The 25781-nt window shown below is 47.1% G+C and overlaps 1 protein-coding gene across 1 annotated transcript; it reads right to left on the reverse strand.

Annotated features, from left to right (window-relative positions):
- Positions 1–424: 424 nt before the first annotated feature.
- Positions 425–25230, reverse strand: SCD5 (stearoyl-CoA desaturase 5). Its single transcript, XM_021549209.4, has 5 exons — positions 25056–25230; positions 9511–9641; positions 5202–5407; positions 2627–2859; positions 425–2151 (listed from the first exon to the last, which is right to left on the reverse strand). Exons 1-5 carry the CDS (start codon positions 25213–25215, stop codon positions 1961–1963), a joined length of 921 nt encoding a protein of 306 aa, XP_021404884.3. The 5' UTR covers positions 25216–25230; the 3' UTR covers positions 425–1960.
- Between the last annotated feature and the right edge of the window lie 551 nt (positions 25231–25781).

Consider the following 25781-nt stretch of genomic DNA (forward strand, 5'->3'; position numbering starts at 1 on the left):
AGGTCTTCAGGCCCATCTCAGCCGAAACTAAGAGAACTTACAGCAAAATCTAAATAAAATATGCAGTATTTTTGGCCAAAGCACTGTCCTGCTGTCACACTGGGCTAGTATTTTTCTATTAAAGCGGAATTTTCACATGCAGGAACTTGCCGCTGTCTCCTTTCAAGATTATGTCAGCTTCCAGTTTCTTTTCCCCCTCTATCAGCTTGGCCAGGAAGCCCAAAGTAATCAAATCCCTTTGTGCCCTTCCATTTGACAGCCTCCTTTTCCCCTGACATTCAGAAATGCTGAGAGGGGAGGTATTTTGAGCTGCACCAAATGCGTAGCTGGAAATGCCAAGCAAAACACTGCTGTAATTCTGATGTATGATGCACAAAGACCTTTGCTTTGGAAGATGTTTCAAAATTAAACACAGTGGCCAGGCTAACTCATAACTGTTTATTGTAAATCACTCAAGAGTTTACACATCATTAATGGCAAAATAACACTTTTAAAACACCTGCTGGATGAAAGACAGAATAAAGACAACTCTTTTATATTATATGGCATCATTTTAAAAACAAGAAACAGAAACAAAAAAGAAACCATTTTATTTTTTTCCCCACTTTTGCATCTTTCCTGAAAATATCTGGGCCTGAGTCTCAGTTATTTTGAGATCCCTGCCTTGCCCAGGGTGTGGGGCTGTGTGTCTGGGAAGCAGGCACTCCCTCTCTGAGGGGCAAGGCAGTGACAATTCTTTATAAATGAAAATCATGCCCTCTATCTTCAAAAGTGCTCCAGTGCTGACAGTATAAAGCCTCTCTCCTGCACTGGCTAACATCTAACACAAAGGGCTATATGTCCCATTAAATCCACATGCCTTTTTTTTTTTTAAGAATTTTTTCTTTTTTTTTTCTTCTTTTTTCTTTTTTTTTTTTTTTTGTTAAGCAAGGCAACTGTTAAAATTCAGAAGCTACATAACTGTCTTTATATTTTGCTCAGAAACCAATGGATGTTGCATGCAGCTGAAATATTAGTACAGGCTCTTAGATAAAGGTCAGTTTTCTAAGACCCACTAGTCAAAGGCAGAAAAATAAATTAAGAGGCCTCTTGTGCAAAAGGAGCTAAAATATGCATGCATCAATGGCCATGACTGATTAGAATATGACTTAGGTCTCCAAACATTGAAACTGAAGCTTTATTTGGCTTAAGACATGGTTGAGCTCTATACATTTACAAGTACAATGTATATGTGACAACAAAAGAACCATCTCAATATAGCATCAGTTGGTATTTTGGCCTGTATAGAGACTAATCTTCAACACAAAAGCCTGCTCAGCAATTAATGGTTTTCATATTTAGCAAAGACAGAAGTGCACTGGGCTGGCTAACAGGGCTAACAAAAAGAAGAAAGCAGGTTTCCAAACTAACATCTAACTAAACTGAGGGTGATTTTCCCCCTTGGACATACTGTTTTTAATCAGGGGTGTTACTGTCCTTTCCATGAGTATGCAGCTGACACAGCACACTGGACCCTGCCCCATCCCCCTGAAAGATGCGCCTCAAAACCTCACTGGATTAGCAGTAGGAACAAAAATCTCCCCTAACTGCACTTGGAAAGGACAGTTAGTTCCTTCAACCTGCCAACATTTACCATGAACAAGCAAATTACAACAAATCTCAGACATGAACTACAGTGACTAAAATCAAACCTCTCTCCCACTTAACTGCAGTATTAAATAATATATAACATTTTTACACTTAATAGTCTTAAGTTCAGACATAAGACAGCTAATAAGGAAAGAAAAAAAAAAAAAAAGGCTGTGGCTGAATCAATTCCTGGGGAACTAATTCAGCCCAACCAATCCAAAACAAAAAAAAATAATTTTACCCAGAGGTAAACCCACCACAGGCACGGGGTTGTGCGCGCACACCCAGCCAGCCACGCGACAGCAGTGCTGGCACAGCAAAGCGTAGCTCCTCAGGCACTGCCATCCCCAGTCCTTTCCTTGCGAGCCTGGATCATCTCCTTCGGAGCCTGCTTGCGGTCAGTGACCAACCCCAGCCAAAACATGAAGTCAATGAACCAGGTGGTGGGGTTGAACTTCAGGCCCAGCTCACTGGCTGAGTAGTCAAACGGGAAGGTGTGGTGGTAGTTGTGGAAACCCTCACCTGAAAAACAGAGAGGGAGTTTAAAGATCACATGGCTGCCACTTTTGTCAACACAGGAACACACTCAGGCAGGACGCTCCAACACCCATTGCCCAAGTCTTGCATCTTATGGAGGCTATGCTCCTCCCCAGTAGGAAGGGGCATGTCCCATGCCTTATGCTCAGGGAAGAAAACCAGAAGTGCTTCAAGAGGGGAGACACGCAAGTGAGTCAAAAGTGGGGTCACTCACTTCTGTTGCACCATCTGCTGAGAAGAGCTTGCTGGGTGCTAACCCAGGGACCACATGGTGTTATTTCAGCATGGCACCATCAGTAGAACAAGGGCACCTTCCTCTAGGATGCACAAGCTCCAGCCTCCTCCAAACCCTGGCTCCAAGCAGCATCCAGCTGCTGGCACCTAGAGTCCCCACCAGGGCAAAAGAGGATGGGACATCACCCTGAGTTGGCAGAGCTGTGCCCAGGGCTGCAGCACTCACCAATGGCTCCCAGGGTGACCAGGGTGTTCTGCCTGGGGTTGATGTTCTTGTCGTAGGGGCGGTTGCCGTACATGTGGGCAGCGCTGTTGACCAGCCAGGTGACGTTCAGGGAGATGGTGTACCGCAGGATGGAGGCCAGGAAGTAGGCGTTCCACAGGCTCTCGCCCCACAGGTACCACGGCACGACGGTGGGGATCACAAAGCACATCAGCACGACCGAGCTCTTGTAATACCTGCGGGCGTTACAGGAAAAGGAATGCAAACTATGACCTCTCTTGTTCGTCCTCCTATGACAGGCTTAAATACACCCCTGCTTTTGCTGAGTTTTCTGGAAGGAATGAGGAAAAAAAGAGTTTGGATTTATTAAACAGTTATTAAAACTTCGCGTTCCCTGAAAGTCTTTAGGATAGGAAGAACTGTCATTTTTATTTGACAAAAACAAACAGCTTTCAACTAAGATCCACAGAGGTCTGGAAAAATGCTAATATTAGCAGTATTTTTGAAAGGAAAGAAGTTTTCATGAACACTAGCTCATCTGTTACACATGAGCTAGTTTTGATCATCTTGTGCATGAAATAAATCAACCTGTTGCCTTGCTAGTTCTTTGCTTGATGTATTTTGCTGTTGTTTGGAGGTTGTGCCTCACATCCTGGACTCCAGAAGGAGATCTGCTGCTCTACAACACCACCAGCCACAGTGAAGAGGGCATTCCTCAGCTCCCTCATAGAACTCAATTCTTACTTACCTGAGCTAAGGCCCTCCAAGCAAATAAGTTCCCTTTCTTTGCTCCAAAGATAACAAGTAATTTCCCACCCATATGACTGACTTCTAATAAGGTTAGAAATCTGACATTATCAGAAGTCTGAGGTCAGAAGTCTAAGGTCTAAAGTCTGACCTTAACAGACTCTCATCAGTTCAAGGTCAGGATTAAGTAGAGGAGAAAAATACCTTCCAGTCCAGAAAACTCCTTCAAAGTTCAAAGCTTCTACCACTCTGGGGAAATAGAATAAAATATGAAAACAGCTTATCAGGCACCAATTAAAACTATCCTGCCAGATGGAAGAAGCCCAGACCAAAGTCTTTGTCGAAGATATGAAATCTCCCATCTGAACAAGCATCAGAGTACATTGTCTTCCTCTGACTGAAACATCCACTTTGAAGTGAGAAACCTCCTTACCTGGAGTGCAGGGAAATCAATGTCTCAACACATGACTGGGAAACACTGCTGCTTTCGCCACATGCAAACTTTGTCATGGAGACACTTCACTTGTGAGCTCCTCTCTCACATCACCTGCAGGATTATGGCTCCCTGATTCACAGAGGGCAGGTTTTGCTGTCAGTTGTGCCTGGAGCAGTACTAAGATTTCAACTGAAGTGATGTAGTTTTAAACTGACTGAGTGGTGCCTTGTCCACAACTCAGCAGCACCACTAAATTCAGCAAAGCTAACAATTTGGCCTTAAAATAAAACATGACAAGAAGGATTTATTATGATTCTTAGTGCCTGCTAGTTTTTCCATGCTGTCAAAAAAAACCTCAACACTGCAAGCCTGTAGAAAGAAAAAACCCAAATTCTGGGTAAGGGACTAACTCATAAATCCAAATCCAGAACAAAGGCATTTGCTAAGATAACTTTCCTGCAGAAAATACTCTTCTTCATTAGACAACCTTTGCAGCATGAGCAAAGCAGTAAAGCCTGCTTCTTATGGGATGCTATTGCTGTGGAAAAGGTAATAATCAAGAGGAACTGCGGCAAACTGCAAGGGAGTTGTTGCAAAAAGGCATTGCCAACTGAGGAACCAGTGAAAGCAGCCATACATGGAGAGAAATATTCCTCAGTCCTGGAAGATTTCCATTACAAGGGTATTTTTTTGCCTTAGAGAAATCTGTGCGCTAGCAGAAAAAACTCTAATTTTTAGACCTAACTGACTGCTCCCCTCATTCAGAAAATACAGAGAAATGGCCTTAAGCAGTTTTCCAAAGTGCCTGGATGAAATGCTTGCAAGCAGAAAGTCTTCTGGTGCATAAAACACAGGTACTCACATAGAGCATAAAGGATGTTGCTCAATTCCCAGCTCTCCCAGGCTGTGTAGCAAACTGAGCTAGGACTGTGCTAATTCCCAATGGAGATAATTAATCCTGTACAGAATGGCAGTCTTGGGAGAGGTGGCACTTGGCCTGCACTGGCCCAGGGGTGCCAGAAATGACTTTGCAGAGTGAAATGTGCACTTCTGTGTTAAAGCAATTAGTGATTGCAGAGTTTGCTCCTGTGATCAAAGAAGAAGGCTGAGATCTGGGCAACTTCTGCCACAGCTGCTTTCATAACCAGCCCTGGCTTTTTGGGAAAGCAGAGGCACAAGGACAGGGCTCACTGCTTGTACCACAGAGCCTGTGAGGACAGTCAGCAAGTGTCAGCCACATGGGAAAAGGCATCCCAGCACCTGCAGTCATGGTGGCAGGGATATCTTGGGGAAGAAAAGGGGAAGATGAAAACAAGGAATGAGCCACAACCAGACTGCCAGGAGGGAGAATCTCTCCATGCCCACCTCACAGCAGGGCCCAGCGCTGGCACTTACTTTCTTTGGAACCTGACGACAGGGTCATCCAGCAGGTCAGTGAAATCCAGTTTCCTGCCCTTCTCGATGACGTCGCGGTGCTTGCGCACAAAGAGCCAGCCGATGTGGGAGAAGAAGAAGCCCCGGCGGGCGTTGTGCGGGTCCGCGTCCGTCTCCGAGTACTTGTGGTGCACGCGGTGGTCTCGGCTCCACTCGTAGATGTCGTTCTGCACAAAAAGCACAGGGGGGTCAGAGAAGAGGGGCCAGGCACTACGACCTCCAGTCCTTCCACACATGGTAACAGCAGCAAGCCCCTCTCTGATGCTCCTTGGAAAAGGTTGTTGACTAAAACCATGGGAGTTACCATCATCCATGGTAAAACCATGTTTTAAACCATGTTTTAAAACCAAACTAAAACTGATGGGAGTTACCATCATCAGTCAGCCCTGGGTGTCTGAGGAAGGGCTGCAGGGACTGGGTACATACACTGTTATTTTAAGACTGTGCTATGGGGAACCTTGTATATTTATTTTCAGCGGACTACTGTACAGAGGCTCTCAGTTCTGGCATCCTCTTTCTCAGCTGGTTGCAGCTGGTGTCCTCCAGGCACAAACACAGCGTTGAAAATGGGACAGAGCTCATGGATCACTAGAACCACTGTAGTGAACAACACGACACTGAAATGCCTTATGGCTGTAAATGGAATCATGTGGACTGCAGGGAGGAAGGGATGGACCACAGTTTCACACTTGGATCCATAAAGATAGACTTTCTGAGTTCACTCAGCCAAAGGGATTTCAGCCTCCCAGTTTGCTCTGCAGGATGCCCTGGTTGGATGCACTGGACTAAACTGGTGACTTTTGCAGTGGTTCTGAGCTATTAGTGCAGACACTGTAAGCACATTCAACACTTGCAAACCTCAGGCCACACACATCTATGAATTTAATTGCTCAACACCAGCACCAAAATGTGGAAATGTCAGTTAATGCCCAGATCCACAGGAGGGTGAACTTTAATCAGAGTTCTTAGCAGAGGTTGCTAGTTCCATCTCTGCATGGTCATGGAGGTACCCAAGCAGAAGTACCCAAGGAGGGAAAGGCTTGGGTTACTTTTAGGAACAACAACCACAATCACCAACCACAGCAGCTTTGCTCCCAGTGAAACTGAGGAAACTGATTGCAATGTCCTTGAAGTAGGAACAGGACACCACCCACGTGGGCACTGAATATACCACAGGACACAGAAAGCATGGGATAATGAAACTGAGTGTACCTATATTTTGTGGGGCAAAAGCCCTGTGCTGAAAGCATTGCAGAAATCATTGTTCTTTCTTTCAGCTATCAACAGTTCAATGAAAGCACTGAGAGGACTCTGGGAACAAATGCAAAGAGCAGCAAAAGAACCCAGCTCAAATGGCTCCTCATCCAATTTCAGCTTTGCAAAAATGCTCTCTGCCTGCAAGAGCGCACCAGGGATGAGTGAGGAGCAAGAGCCCCCGAAAGATCTCAGCTCCACTGCATTCAGTTATGCTCAGCCCTTTACTGTTGCCATGTAGTGAACACAGTGATGCTGGGAGTGGGCTGGGGATGAGGGGGACATTTTTCTGCAGCACTGACACATCTAAACCACTGAGAGGAGACAGCAAATATCAGCCCCTTGCCAGTGCTCCAGTGTGCTCCCTGCACGAGAAAACAAAGTAAACTGCAAAAAAGCAAAGGAAGACACCCACATCCTCAGTGAGAACAAGAGGAGACCTCTACCTTCCTACAGTGAAATCAAAAGGAGTGAAAACATCTACACTGCTTCAAGTGGCTTCAGTGGGAATATCCATATGACTGGAAAATGGCAACATTAAGTAACTTAAAAATAAAATAGGGTTATGCAAGAAGTACACTTAGAAAAGGTCTTCTTTCTTAACCAGAAATAATTTTTCAAGTGAGACTATTGATTAGTTTGTCACAAGAGCACTTGATAAAGTAATTTGTGGGACAGCAGATAACCAGGAAAAGCAATGATACTGTGAGAAATTAACTTGGCTTTTCATGCCACAGCAAATGCCTGCAGAGCTGGTAAAAAAAAAAAAAAACATGATTCCCCAGATGAAAGGGTTAGGAAGCTGTGAAACAACTGAATTGCATCTAATTAAAACCACAAAAGCTAAGAGGAAATAAAGGCCTGAGGCCAGCACTGTTGACAATAAATACACCAGGAACTGGAGCACAGCATGTGTAAATATGCTCTGAGTGTATTATTAGCAACCATTTTTCAAGAACACATCACTTTTGATCAGGTTTCAGGTAAACACAGTGTGAAATCCCCTCTGAAGCAGAGAGCAACAGCATCATGCTGTGACAGTGATGCAGCCACGAGGTTTCATTAGCAGGTCCCTTAACAAACCTGCAGACTGAAATGTGCCAATGGGCTGGGCTGTGTGACAGTCTCTGTGTGCTGACACAGATTTCCACACCACACCTCCTGCAGTGTCCAGCACAAACACAGACTATGCCACAGAGGTGACACCAGCACAGCCCAGCTGAGGTGCTGGAACTTAAATGCTAGGAGATCAATAAGCCAGTATTACCTATGTCTGAAAAAGACAAGTGACAGCAAGAAGCACAGTCTTTCAAAATTATGAGAGCTTCATTCTAGATGGAGAGAAGAAACACAGCTCAGCATGCTCCAATCACAAAAAAAACCCCACATGTCAAAACTGATGGTATTCCAGAGGAAGTACAGCATGTCACAGCCCAGACAGTATCAAGTTAAACTATAATGCAGTTTCCCTCCCCTGCCCTTCAAGAATTCTGAATATCTCCTCCTCATTTACCATCAAGGGGTATGCATCTCCAATGCTACCTCTTCCTTCCACAGGCAACGTGAAGGAGATGGACCTGAAAAATCATCACTCACAGTCTGTTTGTGGTGGTGTAAACAGCCTTTACAGGCAATGGATGTCATGGTAATTAGGAGCAGGCTTCAGATTTAGAGTGGGTAATTTGGCCTTTCATCTTATTTCTGATATGAAGGGCACAAAGGTGGCTTGAAGCTCCTTTGAAGTACTTCCCTGCCTCAGAATCCTAGCGTCCTCAGACAAAAGCAGTGATGAGCACAATGCAGCTGGGAGCAAAATCCATAGCAACAGGGGAGCAGAATGCAATGAAATCCCTGTGTGCAGGCTCACTGCAAACAGCTCTGCACATTCATTTAAATTACTTGTGAAAGATAAGATCAGCTGTGTATCAGGGAGACACTACCAGGGGCTTCTCAAAACTCCAAACAGTTGTTTAACACATTGAGCAAAGGGCTTGTAAAGCTCCCCAAGGAACCAAGCAGCAGATGGAAAATGGTTCAGAATAAAGGCTATAGTCAAAATAGACACATTTCCATTTTCAAGCAAAAGCATTGTGCTCTTTGTAATGTGTAGAGGGGCTAACTAATTAATTCTTTCCACCTTAAAAAAGAAAAAAATCAAAGATGATAAATGAGAAGTACAGAGATAGATAAAGGGACTCTTTTCATTCTCTGTCAAGGCAAATGAATAAAAAGACAACCAACTAGATTGAAAGGGAAAAGATGAAAACTCAGGGCACAAGACATACATGGCACTCAGTGCCACAAGGGGTTATGGCAGCCAAGCTCAATAAGTTTAATTTTAGTACAGGTAAGTTTAATTTTAGTGCAGGTTCCTATCTCTATCCTTGCCAGCCAGAGGAGGAACCAAATTCACACTGAGAAGATCCTGGTTCAGGGCTAACTCCTACAACCAGCTGGGTGTTACACAAGTGTTTCTGTGGTCTAGGACTGCCTACCAGCAAGTACAGAGCTAGTAACACACTTCTTCACAAACATATTTGAATTTGGCTGGTGAAAAATGCTGTACAAAACAGAGATAAATTAAGATTGTGGAATGATGCCTGCTCTCCTTTCTGAGCACAAAGTCTCCAACTGCCTGGATGAACATACTCTTGGTTACACAGACACATTTGCATCAAGTTGGCCCTTATAAAAGTCTCCATGTTGTCCGGTGAAGTGTGGGGCCTGACCAGTGCCACAGATCAGTTGCTGGGGTGCTGAGCCTCTGATTTGGTCACGTTCAGCTCAGTCCTTATGCAATTATTGCTCCTGGTCTGCCTAGTGCACATTGTTACGTGGGTGGTGAGAGGGGCTCTGCATCCCCTGAGCCAGTAGAATGTGTTACAGCAAATAAACGTCTTTCTGCCAGTTTTTTTTTTTTCCTTCTTTCTTTTGCTGTCTCTGAGTTGAGGAGATCCCTGCTTAGCAGAGAGAGCTGCCTGGAGGCCAAGTATCTGAACAAGCAACACAAGCTCACCTGGAAAGCCATGGAGTTAGCTGCAGCCAGAAAGATCCTCAAAGGCAGCTTGGCTTTGTAGGAACGGTGGCTCCAGAGGCGATGTGCGCCGGCTGTCACACCCAGAGCCGTCATCAGGAAACAGAGATACGCTGAAAGACACAAAAACAAAACACAGGGTGTGCCACAGGGCCAACTGACTTTCCTTGTGCTCTCCGTGGTGTAAAGATGCTCCTTGCCCTGCCTGCCAGCACCTGCAGGGTCTCTCTGGAGATGAGGCTGGGCAGACAGGAGGTGAGGTTCTCACCCACCTCTGCCTCACAGACGCTTTGCCTAAAGAGGACAGGCTTATTTTGCAAGTGTAAAATTAAAACGAGAGCAGATTCCAACATTAAAGAATATTACAGGACAATTTCAAATCGATTTACACCATCTGCAGCAATGTGTTGCTTAGCCAAGGCTCCCTGCCACCCTACACACACAATGTTTTGGTTAAAACAGCCTATTTCAAATACCTAAGCAGAGTTACCAGAACAAACAGGGAAAATGAGATCCCCAAAAAGGGTTTTGTATTTGTGTCTGCACAAGAGCCTGTCCACCAGGGAACCCTGTTAGACAGGCAGTGGCTTGACAGGAATTCACAGTCTGCTTTTCCTGGTATGTAGTGTAAAACATTTGTCTTTGCAAAAAGAAAACAAATGTGTATGTAGGTGTGTGTCTACTGTGTCCCTCCATCAACTCCCAGCTCACAGTGCTTGAAATTGCAGCATCTGAGAGAAAATAGAATGGAAAGATATTTGGGAAAGTAACTGCAACCATATTTCATGTTGATTGTCACCCCTGCAGACTGAAGAAGCAAATGGACTTTTTCCACTCTGTTGGTGGATCCATCAAAAACAGATTTACCCAAACTGCTTGCCATTATGTCTATGCCCAAAATCCCTGTCATCTCCTGTACAGCAAACCAAGGCCTTTCTCACAAGATGCAGCAGACAGCTGCAGTCAGAATGGTCCCAGTAAAGATGAAGTCTCTCTAAAACCTGCTTTGGGTGCCATCACTGAAGAGACAATTCTGATTTTCAGCAGGCTGAGTGTTCATGGTACTCCTAAAAAAGGCTCATTTGTGCAATTATGCTGAGCCCGTTGAAGTCCACAATGAAATTAAAATTTCTACTTACCTGAATAGAGCTACAGAAATAAACTAAAATCATGCATTCTCTCTGCACATTATCTATAGATATTGCTGAATCTACAGATTACTCTCAGATCAGTAAAAATGCTGACATCACAACTCCTCACACTCCAGTCTCCACTGAAGAGCTGCAGTTCTTGCATATGCCTTGTTAGAGCAAGGATTTGGACTTCTATGAAATTAGGGAAAACCTATCCTACCATTTGCTGTGTGTGATGTTGAGCTGTTCAGAAACATCACTAAGTAAAGCCTTCCAAGTCACTCAAATGACTCTAATTGTGGGAACAGATCTGTGACACACAGAATACTGACATTATCCAGCTAACATAAAAATATTAAGGTTGGACTCCTGAATCATTGTAAGAACATATTTTCTGTGGGCTTTATGACTGGTTAACCCCCTGCTAGTCATGGGCTGAAATCTCCCATCTTCAGCAGTTTCTTTGCTTCTGTAAAGCACAAGGGGGCTTTTCTCCTGCTTCAAAGCAACAAATCATTTAATTGACCAAGTGCTTCTCAAGGGCACACATCCATCTTAATCATGAATGACTGCTTAAAACAAGAATGAAAGATAAATTGGTAAAGTGAGACGTGTCATTAAGGTTGAATTCACCTCCCTTCTCTGTCCCATGTAAGAAAGAGGCTGTGTGGTAGGTAACAGACCTTATGGAATATCTGCACTGAACACAATCAGGGACAAACCTCTCTGGCCCTTTCCAGCTCCCCAGGGACTTGCCAGCCCCAGCCCACTCCTGCACTGCTCAAGTGATCAAGGAAACAGCTGGGGCTCATGCCCACGCACCATGCCTATTTTTTGGCTTTGCAGAGGAGGAATCACAAGAGCAGGAATCTTCCCAATATAAATCCCGAGGGTTGAAACATCCCCAGAAACAAACAAACAAAATTACTCAGGAGGCTCAGTGTCAGATCAGAAACAAATCCTGTCATACAAATGCACTACTTGGTGATAGCAAGTTTTGTGATTCTTACAGCAATTAAGGTGCCCGAAAATAATATTTGACCACTAATTCCCAATGTATAAATAGCCAAGATGACAAATATATGCCATGTAAGGAATAGGTCTCAAGCTCTCCTTTGCAGAGTAAATTAGGATCTCAAACCAAAAATCAGACAGCCAACCATTTGATTATATATTAATGATCCACAGCTACAGTATCTGTATGAGAAAATACTATTTGCTTACCTGTCCCATTTTTGGGATAGAAGTGTGTGTAGGGGATGAACATGTCAGTGAAACACAGAAGGATTGCAATGTGGAGCAAAGCAGCCAGTAAATAGCAATTCCTCCTTATACTGAAAACACCCTCTCAGAAATGTAGCTGAATGGGTTTCACAAGTAATAAAGAGTAAATAATATTTATTGCAGAAAAAAGGGGGGAAAAATAAAGCCACAAGAAAAGTGGCTTTAACACCTGGAATTCAAACAATTAATGCTCTGTTTCTTTTTAATTCTGTGGGATACCTAATGCCCGAAGAGGAAATTGGTAAAATAGCCAGATGTGTCCTCTGCATGTTCTGCTAAGGTCTAGACAGGAGCATTTCTGATCAGCTCACTTGACAGGGCACATCATAAGCACAACAATTTGGAACTGAAGCAGAGGGAGAACCACTTAAAAGACAGAACAAAACGGAAGGGAGGGAAGTGAAAATGGCAGGTAAACCTGTGCAAAAGGACAAAAGAGAGACCCAGAGTATAGGGACAGGGAGAGGATGCAGAGCACAGCATAAGCACAACGATTCAGAACTGGAGCAGAGGGAGAACCACTAAAAAGAAGGAACAAAGAGGAAAGGAGGGAAGTGAAAACAGCAGGTAAGCCTGTGCAAAAGGACAAAAGAGAGACCCAGAGCATGGGGACAGGGAGAGGATGCAAGAGAGACAAGACGCATGAGGTTAAAGTGCCGTGCAGGCAGGGAGCTGGCGGGTTGCTAGGCTTCCAATACACTGTGCCTGTGCACAGATGCTATTTATGGGAACATGCCAGAATCAATAGGCAGAAGATTTTTATTCAACATTCTTATTAATGACCTGAAACAAAGGCAAACAGCATACTAATTACAACAGTGGATGATGCTATATTTGGAGCAGCAGTGAGAGAGCTAAAAAACCACAGAAGGATCCATGCAGAAACAGGGGAAGAAGGGCTCAAAGTAAAGACAAAGCAAAGTAATGTAGTTTGGGGAGCAGTAACCCGAGACAGGGATCTGTGATGAGGATAAGAAGCTTGGGGAAGAAAGGAAGATCACCAACAGTTCATAAAATATTCCCAGTGGGTCATATGATAAGGCAGCGGGACATCAGTGTGATTTTGAACAGCAGGCACAGAGGTATCATCTCACTGTCAGACAGAAGCAATGAAAACACCAGGTAAATAATCTAAAAATGGATGGCAAAACAACAACATCAAACATCTGAGCCACCTTTTTCAGAACAACTCACTATGCCCATAGCTGGATTTCTGGAAAAGCTTTACTAAGCCCAAGGCCAAACTCTTCTGAAAATCTCAGTAGCCAGGGAATTGGCTTCCTATGAAGATATGGGGAGATGTTGCCACAGCCTGTATCTACAGGCATCAGGAAATCATCCTCTGATCTTAGTGGTTGCTTAAATTCGAGCAGATCTCACCCCCTGAAAATTTCAATTCTGTTTTATGCTAAATATCAAAATTAGAACAACTTCTCTTTCTGAAACCTGGGACCACATTAGAAAGATATGTATTTATTGTTTGTGAATCCAGCACATTACAGATTGATTTTGACTTTTATGTTGTTATTAAAAAAAAAATAAACCAACCAAAAGCAGATACTCAGCAAACACTGGGTTCACTCTGTGTATCTGAACAGATAATTCTTGCTCCTGAAAGCGAGGAGACACCTGGACATCCTTGTTCAGCACAGATGACAAGGAGACACTGTGGGATAGCAGCTATCCACACGTTACTAATGTCAAACATAACCCAGTTAGATGGAGCAAATCACAATTATCTCAGAGGGGCGATACATCAGACAGGAAAATAGGAGCAGTGGAACAAAATCAACTGCACATTTACAACAGCACTACTGTCAACACACAAACCATCTGTAAAATAGAGAATAATGTCACACAGCTGTTCCCATGGGGTGGCAGCACACAGAGCCTGGCACCAGCTCACACCAGTGGCTCCAATCCCTGTGCATGGATGGCAGGGACAGGAGGGACAGCAGGGAAGGGAATCAGCCCGTCCCACACTCACTGCAGGTATCTCTCTCCCATGTGGCTCCCAGTCCCTTCACAGGGACTTGAACACGGCACTCAGCCACAGCAAGGTGACTGCTCTGAGCCTGGCACATGCCTGGAGAGCTACTACCCTCACAGTTTGCTCTCTGTGAGATGTTCCAACACAGAACCCACCACAGCCCTATTTTCTAAACATATTTTGGGACTGGGCAACTTCTGTGAAGCTTTGAGCTTGTTTGCATGTCACAGCATGTAAGAAACCTTTTTCTGGTCATGGAGCAGACTTGGTTTTAAGTCAAGTGATGACACATATCAGCCAGGACTGGGCTGTATAACATCAATGCCAGCAAGCAGGGAAGAAATTCCAGTCTCTGCAGTACCAACAATGGGGAAAAACGTGGGGGAAAGTGCTCACCCCTCCAAACAAGAGAGCTGGCAGGCCTTGAGATCAGAGCAGTGGCTCACCTAGCCACATATGTTCTTCTGATAGGGGTAAGGGGAGCTGCCATGCAGAGGAGACTGAATTAAAGAATTACAAAAAAAACCAAAAAACCAACCAAACAAACAAAAAAACCCAAAAAAAACAACAGAGGCCAGCTATTGTTGCTCTAGCACTGCCTGCACACTTCAACTGATGTGGACTTCAAGATGTGACGTTTTGCACAGAGAGTATGTGAAAAGTAATTACCAGGCCAAGTAATTACTGGAGGCTGTCCCAGAATTGTTATCACACTTGCTCTGACCAGGAGGGTGACAGACCTTGGATCAGGATAGCCACCAAGGGTCAGGGCCTTGGTTTTATGTCTTGTTCAGAGGACATCAGCCCCATTTACTCCTGTGCAGGCTGCTGCCAACCCCCTGATGCAAAGGCCTGCTCACAACCAACCCACAGCATTATTTTGTACATGCTCAGGAGCTGCTCCTTTAGCTCATCACTGCTATCTTTTTGGGGACAGCTTCAGAAGCAGACAGCACTCTGCTCCAATGGAGGTCCCACTGCTGGGCCATGACACTTCCAACACTGCTTAGCCTAGAAGGTCTGACACATTCCCAGGCCCAGCCTGAAGTTACATTCAGAAAAAGCTTATACAATTTTTACAAACACATTCTGTGTCTCCAGCAGTTCAAGGATCAGGAGGCAAGATCCCAAGGATACAGGAGGGAGTAATTTCCTCAGATGTGAATCCTAATCACACTAATGGCAAAGGAAGCACATATTTTGCCTGGGGAATTAAAATTAACAAATGCAAGGGTTGTGCTTCACCTGTAGACATCTGTTACCTCTTCAACAAGAGGGCAGCTGGAGACAGCTGACCTTAAAATGCTGTTCATGATGAAGACATCTCATGACATGACACCACCATTTGGTGGAAATTCTCTCTCCACAGTAGCCAGCAAAGTCTCAAGCAAGCTGCTGTGAAATTTTTATCTTGGCACAGGCCATTTTTCTCCCCTGTATGTAAAAGGATAACACAACTTGACTCACTTGTATTAAAAAAAAAAAAATTGAGGATTAAAAATTATAACAATGGACATGAAACTTTTGTCTGCTTCCACACTAGCATCCTGTGCTTATTCGATCAGATAAAAATTGCTTGTTAAGGAATTTTACTAACCAAATGAGTCAAACCCAAAGACTTCCATTATGCTGCAATAACTGCATGAGACATACAAACAGCAAGTTGCTCAAGCACAACATGCAAAGCTGACATAAATATGTAACACTACTGTAACTTCTAGTGATGATTTTTTCCTTTCTAAAAATTAAATTACATCTGCATATCCTGTATCTGCCTTCTTCTCCTCATTTGGTTTTTGCTGTTACTCAGTGGCAGGTTTAAGACTAATACCACAAAACCAGGAAAAGTACTTCCAGGAGTGCCAAGTGATGCCTAACTTCATTTCCACTGAAAGTCAGGGCAGCACTGCCACCCATTTCAGCAGCTGCACCATGCCTGATCTCTTCTGAACTCCTAAGAGATCCTCCACTTCACTACACACACAGACAGAGATAGAAGATTCTCTTCTGATCAACATCAGGGCTCGGACCAGATAATTTTGTTGTGTCTCGCATGCTCTTTTACACTTTTGTTAGATAATGTCAAGTTTGGGAATACACTTTCTTAAAATGCCATGTCTGCCATCAGAATGGAAAGTTTTCCTGCCCCAAATCAGGGCAGCAGTCTTTCCAAATACCTCAATTAAAAATGCTGGTTGGTGTCATGCACTGCACCAGTGGGAGGGACAGGGTCACCATGCAGCATTCTTACATGTAGATTAGATATTAAGTCCCCAGCAGATATCTCTATGCTAAACTCCAGGGAAATCTTGGAGATCTCTTCCTCCACAGCAAAGAGATACCAGGCAGCAGTAACATATCATTTAACTTGCAGCATCCTACTAAAAAAGCCTTATTTCCTGACCTGGAACTACATTTATTAAGGAGGAAGAAATTTTCACCATAGTCCCTAAATTGCTGCCAAGAAGTGAAGTTGAATTAATGCTCTGGCCCTGGGGTCTCTGGGAAGGAAACACTGCTCTGCTAGCCAACCTCTGCTCACTGAGCCCTGCTAACTATCAAAGGCTGGCATCAAAAGCTCCTTGGGCTGGATTCAAGCGAGCAAATGAGAATTAAAAAGCACTGGCGTGCAGCAGCACCAATTCCCTGGGCCGCCCACCATGTGGGTCATGCCAGCTCTCACGGGGAGACATGCTTTCCTGTGGAGAGCAAACATGTGAAATCCCAGGCCAGAAAGTTTCATCTAAAATTAGATCTACACATCCTCTGAGCTACTCTAAATTAAGCCAAGAGAGACAGAGATGATAAGAGGAAGCACATCAAAGGCAAAGGGGAAGTAGAGTTTCAGAGCTGCAGAGAAGATGATTTCTGATGATGCCCTGCTCCTGCCCTTCTCTCCCGTGGTGGAGCTCCAGGAGAAGCCATCTATCACATCCCCTTGGCCCTGCCATCACCAGCTCACGAAATCCAGGCTGCCTCTGCCTGGATGCACATGCCTGCGTATGCATTTTCAGGAACATTCCCCAGTGCCAGCACTTTTGGCTGAGCATACAAAAGACTTTATTCCGGTTGGAATAGCAGAAATGTTCATATTGACAGCTGCAGCCAATGTGACATAAATATAGCCAGCAGAGCAATGGAAATCGTGGCTGACAGCAATTATTCCAGCCAATGCTAGAACTCCCCTAGGAAGGAAATACAGATTCCCTGAATTCACCAGCAACTGAAGATTGCCTTAAGATGCCAAACAGCTTGCATATATTTTTAGATCAAAAAAGAAGGCTGGAAGATGCTTTGGCTTTTCTGAAATTTTTGTTGCTTATGTGTAGCCTGTCTCAGCTCAGCTGGGTCCTGCATCATCACAAAACCACAGGCAGATTTCACTTCTCTCCTAGTGACCTCACTGCTGTCCTCAATCTGCACACTGACTCGGGCTCTGGTGGGTTTTAAGTACTCTATAAATTCCAAGACAGAATAAATGCCAAATTTACCTCTTTTTTTCAGGGACAGAGTAAAGAAATAGCATGATTAAGCCATTAGCAGAGCAACCCAGAGCCTTGTGTTCACAGGCAGCTCTGCCCTGAGGAAGAAGGTTTAGTTATTTTTTAGTTGTTTTTTAACATCCCTGTCCAAAAAGGGGCAAAGCCAAAGCTTACCCAGTGCAGAACCAGGTACATGGCGGGGAATGCCCTGCTCTGACCCAGTGCCCTCCCTGTGACCACTGAAGCAGAGATCTGATGGCTTTGACTTTTCAGGACTTCACAGTCCAGATGATGTTTCCTTCTATAGCACTGCACCTTGCCTAGATGTTTTGTGTCTGCTCCACTTGTATGCTATCACTTGCTGTACCTCTTCCTCCCCCTTCCAAAACCAAACAGAGCTCAGAGCAAAACCTGTTGCAAAAAATGGCCTCTTCCGACTTTCCCTCCTGGCAGTTTTAGCCTCAGAGCTGGGCTGCAAGTGCTAAACTTCATTAAAATTAGAAGGCACAAGCCCCCTGCACCCAAAAGGTCAGTTAGCAGAGCTGTCAGGTTGGAGGATGGTGCCAGGGCAGAAGAGACCTTGTGTGTGGGCAGGCACTCACCAGGTGATTGCTCCCCACACTGCCCCAGTGATTCTTCACTGTCCCTCCAGCACAAACAGCCCTGCCCCAGCCCAGCTCTAGCACTCAGAACATAATCTGAGACACCACTGTCCAAAAATGTCTTGAGAAAGATCCTCCAGAAATCCCCATCCCCTGCTGTTGAGGCCCCAACACAAGAGGGATGGCAGGCACACAATTCCCCATGCCAGCATCACAAACAGCCTTCCCCTCTGTTTCACACCAGCTTTGCTTTACTTAGCACAGTAATTGTTAATGTTTCACTCTCCAGTGGGGCAGCACATTTTATTGTTAGTCTACATGGTAAAAATAAAATCTGATTACAAGATATTGCTTGGCTTCAATTATAACATCAGTGTAAGTTACAAGTGCAACTGTGACTGCAGGGAGGGTAGGTGGAGTGGCAGAGATAAGGAACCACACTGAATTCAGTGCAGTAAGCCCTTTGAGACTGCTCCAGCAGAGAAGTCCATCCTGACTCATCCACTGAAACTCCTCAGAGCCTGTATTCTGCATTCCCACTGCACATGTAACCAAAGAGAAAAAGCTACAGCCAGAAATCCCTGATGACTCCCCAGAGCTGCCTGCACCAGCTCAGGGACTGGAGGACCAGGGCTAAAGAAGGCACTTCATGCTTTTGTGGCCCTTGGTTGGGCTTTTGTGGGTTTGCCACAGCCAGCTCTGGGGGTGCCAACAAAACTTCCCTTCAAGGGGCTGCTTCACAGGGATGCCTCTCCCAAGCCCAGTGTCAGGGGCAGCCCAAATGCCAACAATCCTGCCAAATTCAGACAGGGATTTCTACCTTTGTTGGGTCCAGCTGTCATCTCTGCCCTCATCACACAGATCAAAAGGAAAGAGTGCCCAAGGTTCTTGTGGCTTGGCTGATCAGAGCAGCCCAGCAGTGCTTTGTGCTGGGTGAACATCCCAACATCAAGCACACACAGCTTTACTGCTCACTCATCCATTCCCACTGTAAGAACTCTTCAGGAATGCCTTGAACCCACTCCTGAGAGCAATAGGACCACAGGTCCATCACACACATCCAGGGCTCAGCACATACATGGAATTTTTTCCCCATTCCTGAGCTCACAGTGACAACATGATGTGCAGCACACAGGACAGAGGGAAACAACACAGGAGCACCACCAATGCACTGAGGATGCAATCAGGATAAGGAACAAAAACACATACTTACAGCTGAACACTGTGACAGACAAGACCTTAAGGAACCACCTCCAGCAACAGTTAAACAATAGAGGAGTGAACACTGGGGAGGGAAAAACATCCAACAGGCAGGAGTGTCCTCAACAGGAGATCATCTCAGAGCAGAATTCTGGAACAGACCCAGGAGCACTCTGTGACTGTATCCATCCATACCAATTCCATGAACAGGCTGCCCAGGGAAGTGATGGAATCTCCATCCCTGGGTGGATTTAAAAGATGTGCAGTTGTGATACTTAGGGATATGGTTTAGTGGTGGACTTGACAGTGTAGGCTAATGGTTGGTTTTGATCATCTTAGAGGTCTTTTCCAACCCAAGTGATTCAGTGATGCTGTTCTATCTGTGCATTATGTGAGGGTGTGTTCCCAGTTTTACCATGAACACGGAGCTCAGACATGTAACATGGACATGTTACAGCCACCTCCAGATCTGGGGCTCACACCATTTTTAAGGAGAGAAACACAGTTTGAGAGAAGACTTTGTTCTTCTCAGAGATGATTTGAGTTCAGCTCTTGATGCCAGGAGGGAAGGAAGAAGCAAAGAATTTGGCTGTTAAGAGTGACAGCTGTATAACTACACTTTCAAATGGGCCAGGGGAGGAAAAGCCAGTCTGGCTCCTCTCTGGAGACAAGCAAGGCTATTCCCCTGGGCAGATGTGCACCCCAGAGATGCAATTAATACTGGGATGCCCCACCTTTTCTCCACTCATCATCTAGTGGACTAGCTGCTGTCTTGAACTGCTGAAAACATGGTGGAGATGGGAGCTGATAGACAACAAGGCCAGCCTCCCGTATTCCACAGAAACCTCCCAGAGCTGCTCTCTGCTCATGGCTGGGACTGTTCTGGGAGCCAGCAAACAGGAGATCACTGTGGGGAGTAAGGTGAGGAAAAGTCCTTCTGTTCACTAAGCCCTTCCCACCAAGTATCCAAGATAAATGCACTTGTTCCCTATTTCTGACCCAAAACCTCACCTACAGAAATCACCTGAGCACTGTCCAGGCCACGGGGGAGCATAACCACTCTCCAGAGTGACAGAGAAGTTTCCATCAAATGTCTCCATTTCACTGGGTGTGAAACAGGGACAATATTTGCGCTCTCCTTCATCCACAGAGGCACCAAGGGGAACTTCCCCGGGGCTAGGATTGTTTTATTTACAGCTGTCTGCGCAGAGATTCCAACGCCGTGCGTAGGAATGGTTTCAGACTAAGCCAGTTAATAACCAGAAAGCCAGCAGGTGGCACTCAAGAATATCCAAGACTCTGGAATCATGCAGGACCAATAAAACTTGCATCTGCAGTGCACAACAGCAACCTGTGCCTCATTACATAGGAGTGCTGCTTATCAGCAGCCTGAGAAAGAGGCAATAACCCGAAGTGCTAAAACCACAATTGCTTTAGTCTCCTTTATTGAAGGGACCCAGGCATCCCAGGCAGGATCCAGACTCTTGCCTGGGAGCAGCTTGCATCTCAGCAGGAGTGCAGCTGGGCAGCACCACTGCTCTGTCTGCGCTCCCAGACAGACAGCACTCGTGCACAAAGGAAAGCTGAGGATAAGCATGGCAAAGGGCCCACCATGGCTGAACATGAGCAATCTGGAGCTCTCAGGAGCACAAAAACATCTCCTAAGTGCTGCTAAACAACAGCAACAAGCCTCCCTTCCCATATGAGCACCATTAGGGCAAGGCCATCCTCCTTCCCAACCCCAGGCTCTGGCAAGGCACAGCAGTGCGTGACATCCACTCCTCCCTCATGCAGCTCTGCCAAACACATCCAGGTGATTTGGGATTTCTGGGTGGCCATGTTCGCACAGGTTTTTAAACTTGTTTCAGCAGCCTGAAATGAAAGTTTGTAAAGCAGGTAAACAGCTTAATCTCTTTTGTGGTGGCTCTATTTCCTAAAATTAATTAGGCTACTTCAAGTGCTTCCTCACGAGCCCTCTGTGAAGACGAAAAAGCACCTTTTTCCAAACAAAATCCGAGACAATCATGTGATTCCCCCAAATGGAGTCTTTAAGAAATTATCATGAGCCCACCAAAAGAAACTGTGAGCAGCTGTTAGCATTGGGCCCTGCAGTGAAACATGCTGGTACCTCCCTCTGTACAGGGATTTCAGAGTTTTGTAGTTTGCTTTCCTAAATCAGTTCCTCACTGAGACTGCTGCAGGGTGCACCTGGCTGGAGCAAGGAGGTTCCTGGTTAACAAGCATCATTTAATGCCACGTTACTGTCATAGGTGACCTCTGGAAGCTGGTGCAGCACATCAAGCCCAAAAGAGGACATCAGTGAGCCACAGCCCCAGCTGGCCACAAGCACCCCTTTGCACAAGTTCACTCCTGGAAAATCTGCATGCTTGGCCCAGCCAGCCCCACTAGAAGCAAGCTGCTCCCACCCTACTCATTTCCTCCTGAGATAATGGTGATGCCTCCCTTCAAACCTCCGTGGGGCTGAGCACCAGGGGGAAAGCAGAAGGTCTTCTCCACTCACTCCCACACCAAACCACAAGTCAGGCTGGCAAAGAGCAAGGCAAGGGAGATCCCAGTGAGCCCAAGCTGCCACAGCAGGGGACATTCCACATCCGCTCGGCAGGTTCCACGGCTGTCCCACGGGCACAGCCCAGGGCTGCTCGATGCCTCGCACACACCATCTGCTGCCTCTTGGGTCAAGGCAGCTCCCAGCTCATGGAAAATTTTGACATGAGTAATTTCATTGTTTTTGTTCAGCTTGGACTGAAATCAAATTCCACAGAGACACAGGGATGGCCCTGAAAGCCTATGTTTTAACCAGCTTATCTGTACATCCCCTGAAAGATAACCCAGTTCCAGGTTCTGCAGCAATTCACATCCCCAGTTCTGCACCTCCCAGAGAGCCGTTTGGGATCCCTTGTGCAGCCCTAGCTCCACGTGGGGTGTGGGAAGCTGCGGCAGGGCCTCAAGGTGCTGGTGCGGGAGGCAGCGGGAACAGAGGAGCACAGATAATCCTGGGTAAACAACCAGCTGAGCCTTCCTTGGCAGCGCTTTCCCATTGTCTATTATGTACAGCTGGACAAATGTCAATAAATTACCAATGGAAATGAGCCCTGCTGAGCAGGCAGCTTGGCTTGAACAGCTGTTTTCTAGGTGGCACAGTGGCATTTCAGCTCCTCTTTACAATCGGTGCTGCATCAGCTGCCTCCCGGGGTGGGAAGGGAAGGAGGAAAGCAAGCCCCGCACAGAGGGAGGGTTTGTACCTGGCCTCCCTCAGGGGAGAATACAGTGAGAGGTGGATATCTTGGGGGAGGAGAAGGTAAAAAGCCAAGCAGGCAGTGGTGAGTCATGGGAAGCTGTGGCTTCCTGCCAGACACCAGGAGGTCACAGCCAGCATTGGCATCCCACTCCCAGCACACTTGTTCCTGCAGCTTATCCATGGGGGAGCAGTGGTGGGGAACACAGAGTGAAGCAATGCAAGAGCTTGCACAGGATCACTGGGAAGCTTCCTGAGTGCCAGGAAAGCTTGGGAAGAGAAAGAAAACCACAGAGGAATACATGGAAGGCTGCAGCTCCTCCATCTGCACCCTTCAGCGTACACACATCGCTGCACTACCTGACACTACTCTCATAGCCGCCATCCGAGTTTGCCAGCGTGCCAGCCCTGCTCCAAAGGCTGGCTGGCAGCCAGCACCCACAGAAAGGCAGTCTCACAGCTGATCTGCACAGGGAAGGAGATGTGGAGAACTGGGGAGGGTGAGGGACACGTCTGATTGACACCTATTCCTCCCAACACAACTCCACTGCTTGGCTCCTTCCACACTGAAGCAAGGTGGGTTTGCCAACTTCAGCAACAGCCACCGTCTTTTATCTACCCTGAGTCGCTCAGAGGGATCTCAGAAACAGGTCACCAGCGTGACAGCAAGCTAATTTGTCTGACATATTCTGCAGGAGAGTGTGTATTTTCAAGTTGCTCAGCACCTCTGAGGGGAGCAGAGCTGGCAGCAGCCAGATGTGAGAGTGGCACGCAGTGTCCAGGACAGCTGGAGCCAGTGCACTCACTCCCTGCTGTGGAGCCCCTGTAAAAGCCACCCACCAAACTCCCATAAAAACTCTGTGGTCGCTCTAGGGTGGCTGTTAAATATAATTATGTCAAGAAATGAGAGGCTCTCACTTTCAGAAGGAAAGGCATTAAGCTGCAAAGTCGTTGAGAACTATTTATTATGTAGCATCTGTTTAATCTCCAGCAGGAAAAAATACCTCAGAGGATGGAGGGCTGAATTGTTAATTCCATCCTTTGCCTCCAGCCTCGGGGATTTTTGTAATTAAACACAGTGAAATCAGAGATGATTTCAAATTGTGTTCTTGGAAAGGCAAAACAGAAAAAGGAAGCCCACCTGCCTGCATACAACAGGACCTAATAGGGTTGAAAGCAGACCACAGGCTGTGCATTCCAGCCACACAGCTCCCACAGACTCTCCTGGTCTCCCTGATCACCCAGCTGTGGCCAAGATAAACTATGAAATCAGCCTGAACACAACCAGGAATATGGAGGTGACAGGAGTAGTGCTTACAAAAGAAACTATGCAAAACACAACCACCCCACAAACCTCTTCTGGTCACGAGCAAGTCAGGGGGGACTGTGCAAACCAGGCTGCCAGGCAAATGCAGGTGCCCTCCAGGGACCCAGAAACTGAGCACGGTTAATTGATGGAAAGATTCATTTCCCAACTGCAAGCAGCAATGGTGGCAATTGCTAGGGGTTTAAAACAGACTGAATATCAAAAGCTGAACCTGTGAAAAGCAGATTTAGGACTTCTCCAAACAGAAGGAATAAGCCTGACTTCTAAAGCATTTAGCTGGGACTTCTGAAGAGTCACCTCGACAGTAATGACTGCAGCCTAACAACCCAAATTCCATGTCTGTGAGTTCCTGCAGAAGAGACCCTTCTTTCCTCTGTGTAAAAGAATCCCAGGCTGTTATATCCTCCACTTACCTCAAAGCAGGGTATTTATCCAAGAAATTGCATCAACTGTAAGCAGCACCCAAGTTTTTACCCTCTTGGCCACCGAGATTTATATGAATCAATATAGAAGTCTGCCAGCTGAATAGTGATGCTGACATTCACCATCTATTTGGTCTCAAAAACCCTGACAAGCCTTGCACAATAATGCAGTGCTTCTATGTAGCATTTTCTCCCGACATCATTCTTCTGTGGAGAAAAGAGGACCTCACCACTGTAGGACGGAAGAAAAGACGCTGTATTTCATATTCTCTTCCGCAAACCGAATCCTTGGCTTCTCATGCCTAGCAGGACAGACGCTGCAAGCCATGTCCCCTCAGAAAGCTTACCGTGCCTGTGCCAGCACTTTACAGCACCTACTCGACTTTCACATCTTCCCTAATGAAAATCTGTTATCACCTTCCTCAAGAAACAAACGAGGAGCCGGGTTTTCTACTCCAAACCGGAGCAGAAAACCGCGGGTGTTCCCAAAGTAACACGGTGAACAGCAAAGGGACGGCCAGCATCCCTCAGGTCTGAGGCCCCTCAGACCGTTTAAAGGACGGTCCTCCCTCAGACCTTTGAACGGAAACGTCAGCGCTTGACTGGGCTTTTTTCACTAAAAAACCCGATAAATGTAACCGGAGGGAGAGCGCCTGCTGTTTCTACAGCAACCGAGGGCCCGGCGCGGCGCTGGCAATGGCATCCCGGGAGCGGCCGTGGGGGGGCCGGGGAACAAAAGCCGCGGAACAGGGGAGGGACACGGCGAAACCGAGAGGCGCCCGCTGCCCGGGCCCCCGCCCCGCCCCACCTGTAGCGCGCCCCGGCACTCACCCCAGAGCAGGGTGAGGATGTGCGCCCGCGGCACCAGGCTGAGCGCGTAGACGGCGCCCAGGTGCAGCAGCCCCATGAGCACCACGTTGCGCCAGACGATGGCCTGCCCGCCGCCCGCCGAGCCCGCCTCGCCGCCCGCCGCCCTCCGGGGCGCGGCCATCGCGCCGGCCGGGCGCTGGGGAGGGCCGGCGGCGGCCCCCGCGCAGCGCGGCCCCGCAGCGGCTACGGGCGGCCGGGGCGCGCCGCCGCCGCCGCATCTGTTGCTGCCGCCGCCGCCGCCTCCATGGAGCCGCCGCGCCGCCGGCTGCGCCCCGCACCGCGGCGGGGACGGGCGGGGGGCGGCCGCGGGGCCGCATAGCGACAGCCAATGGTGGCCCCGGGCCGCCCGCCCCGCCCCGGCCCGGCTCCGCCCGCCGCCGCCTCCCGGCGCGGCCCCGCGGCAGCGCGGCCCCGCTGCCCGCCCGCAGCGCTGCCGCCGGCTCCCCGCACACAAAGGGTTCGGTGGCGTTTGTTCCGCAAGGTCGTGCCGGCAAAGCGAAAGACGCCGCTGGCGCTAGCGGGGAGCAGGTGCTGGAGACGGGGTGGGGGAAGTTTCCTGCCCGGGAGTGACAAGGTGGGCGCTGACAACAAGCGCGCAGGCAGGCGGCGAGCTGTCGGCAGCGCACACGCGAAGGAAGAGCTGCCTCGCTTGGTGTGTCCCGCGGATGGAGCGGCATTGTTTCAGCG

Source organism: Lonchura striata, chromosome 4, assembly GCF_050655825.1.
Source record: "Lonchura striata isolate lonStrDom1 chromosome 4, ASM5065582v1, whole genome shotgun sequence".
NCBI classification, from domain to species: Eukaryota; Metazoa; Chordata; class Aves; order Passeriformes; family Estrildidae; genus Lonchura; species Lonchura striata.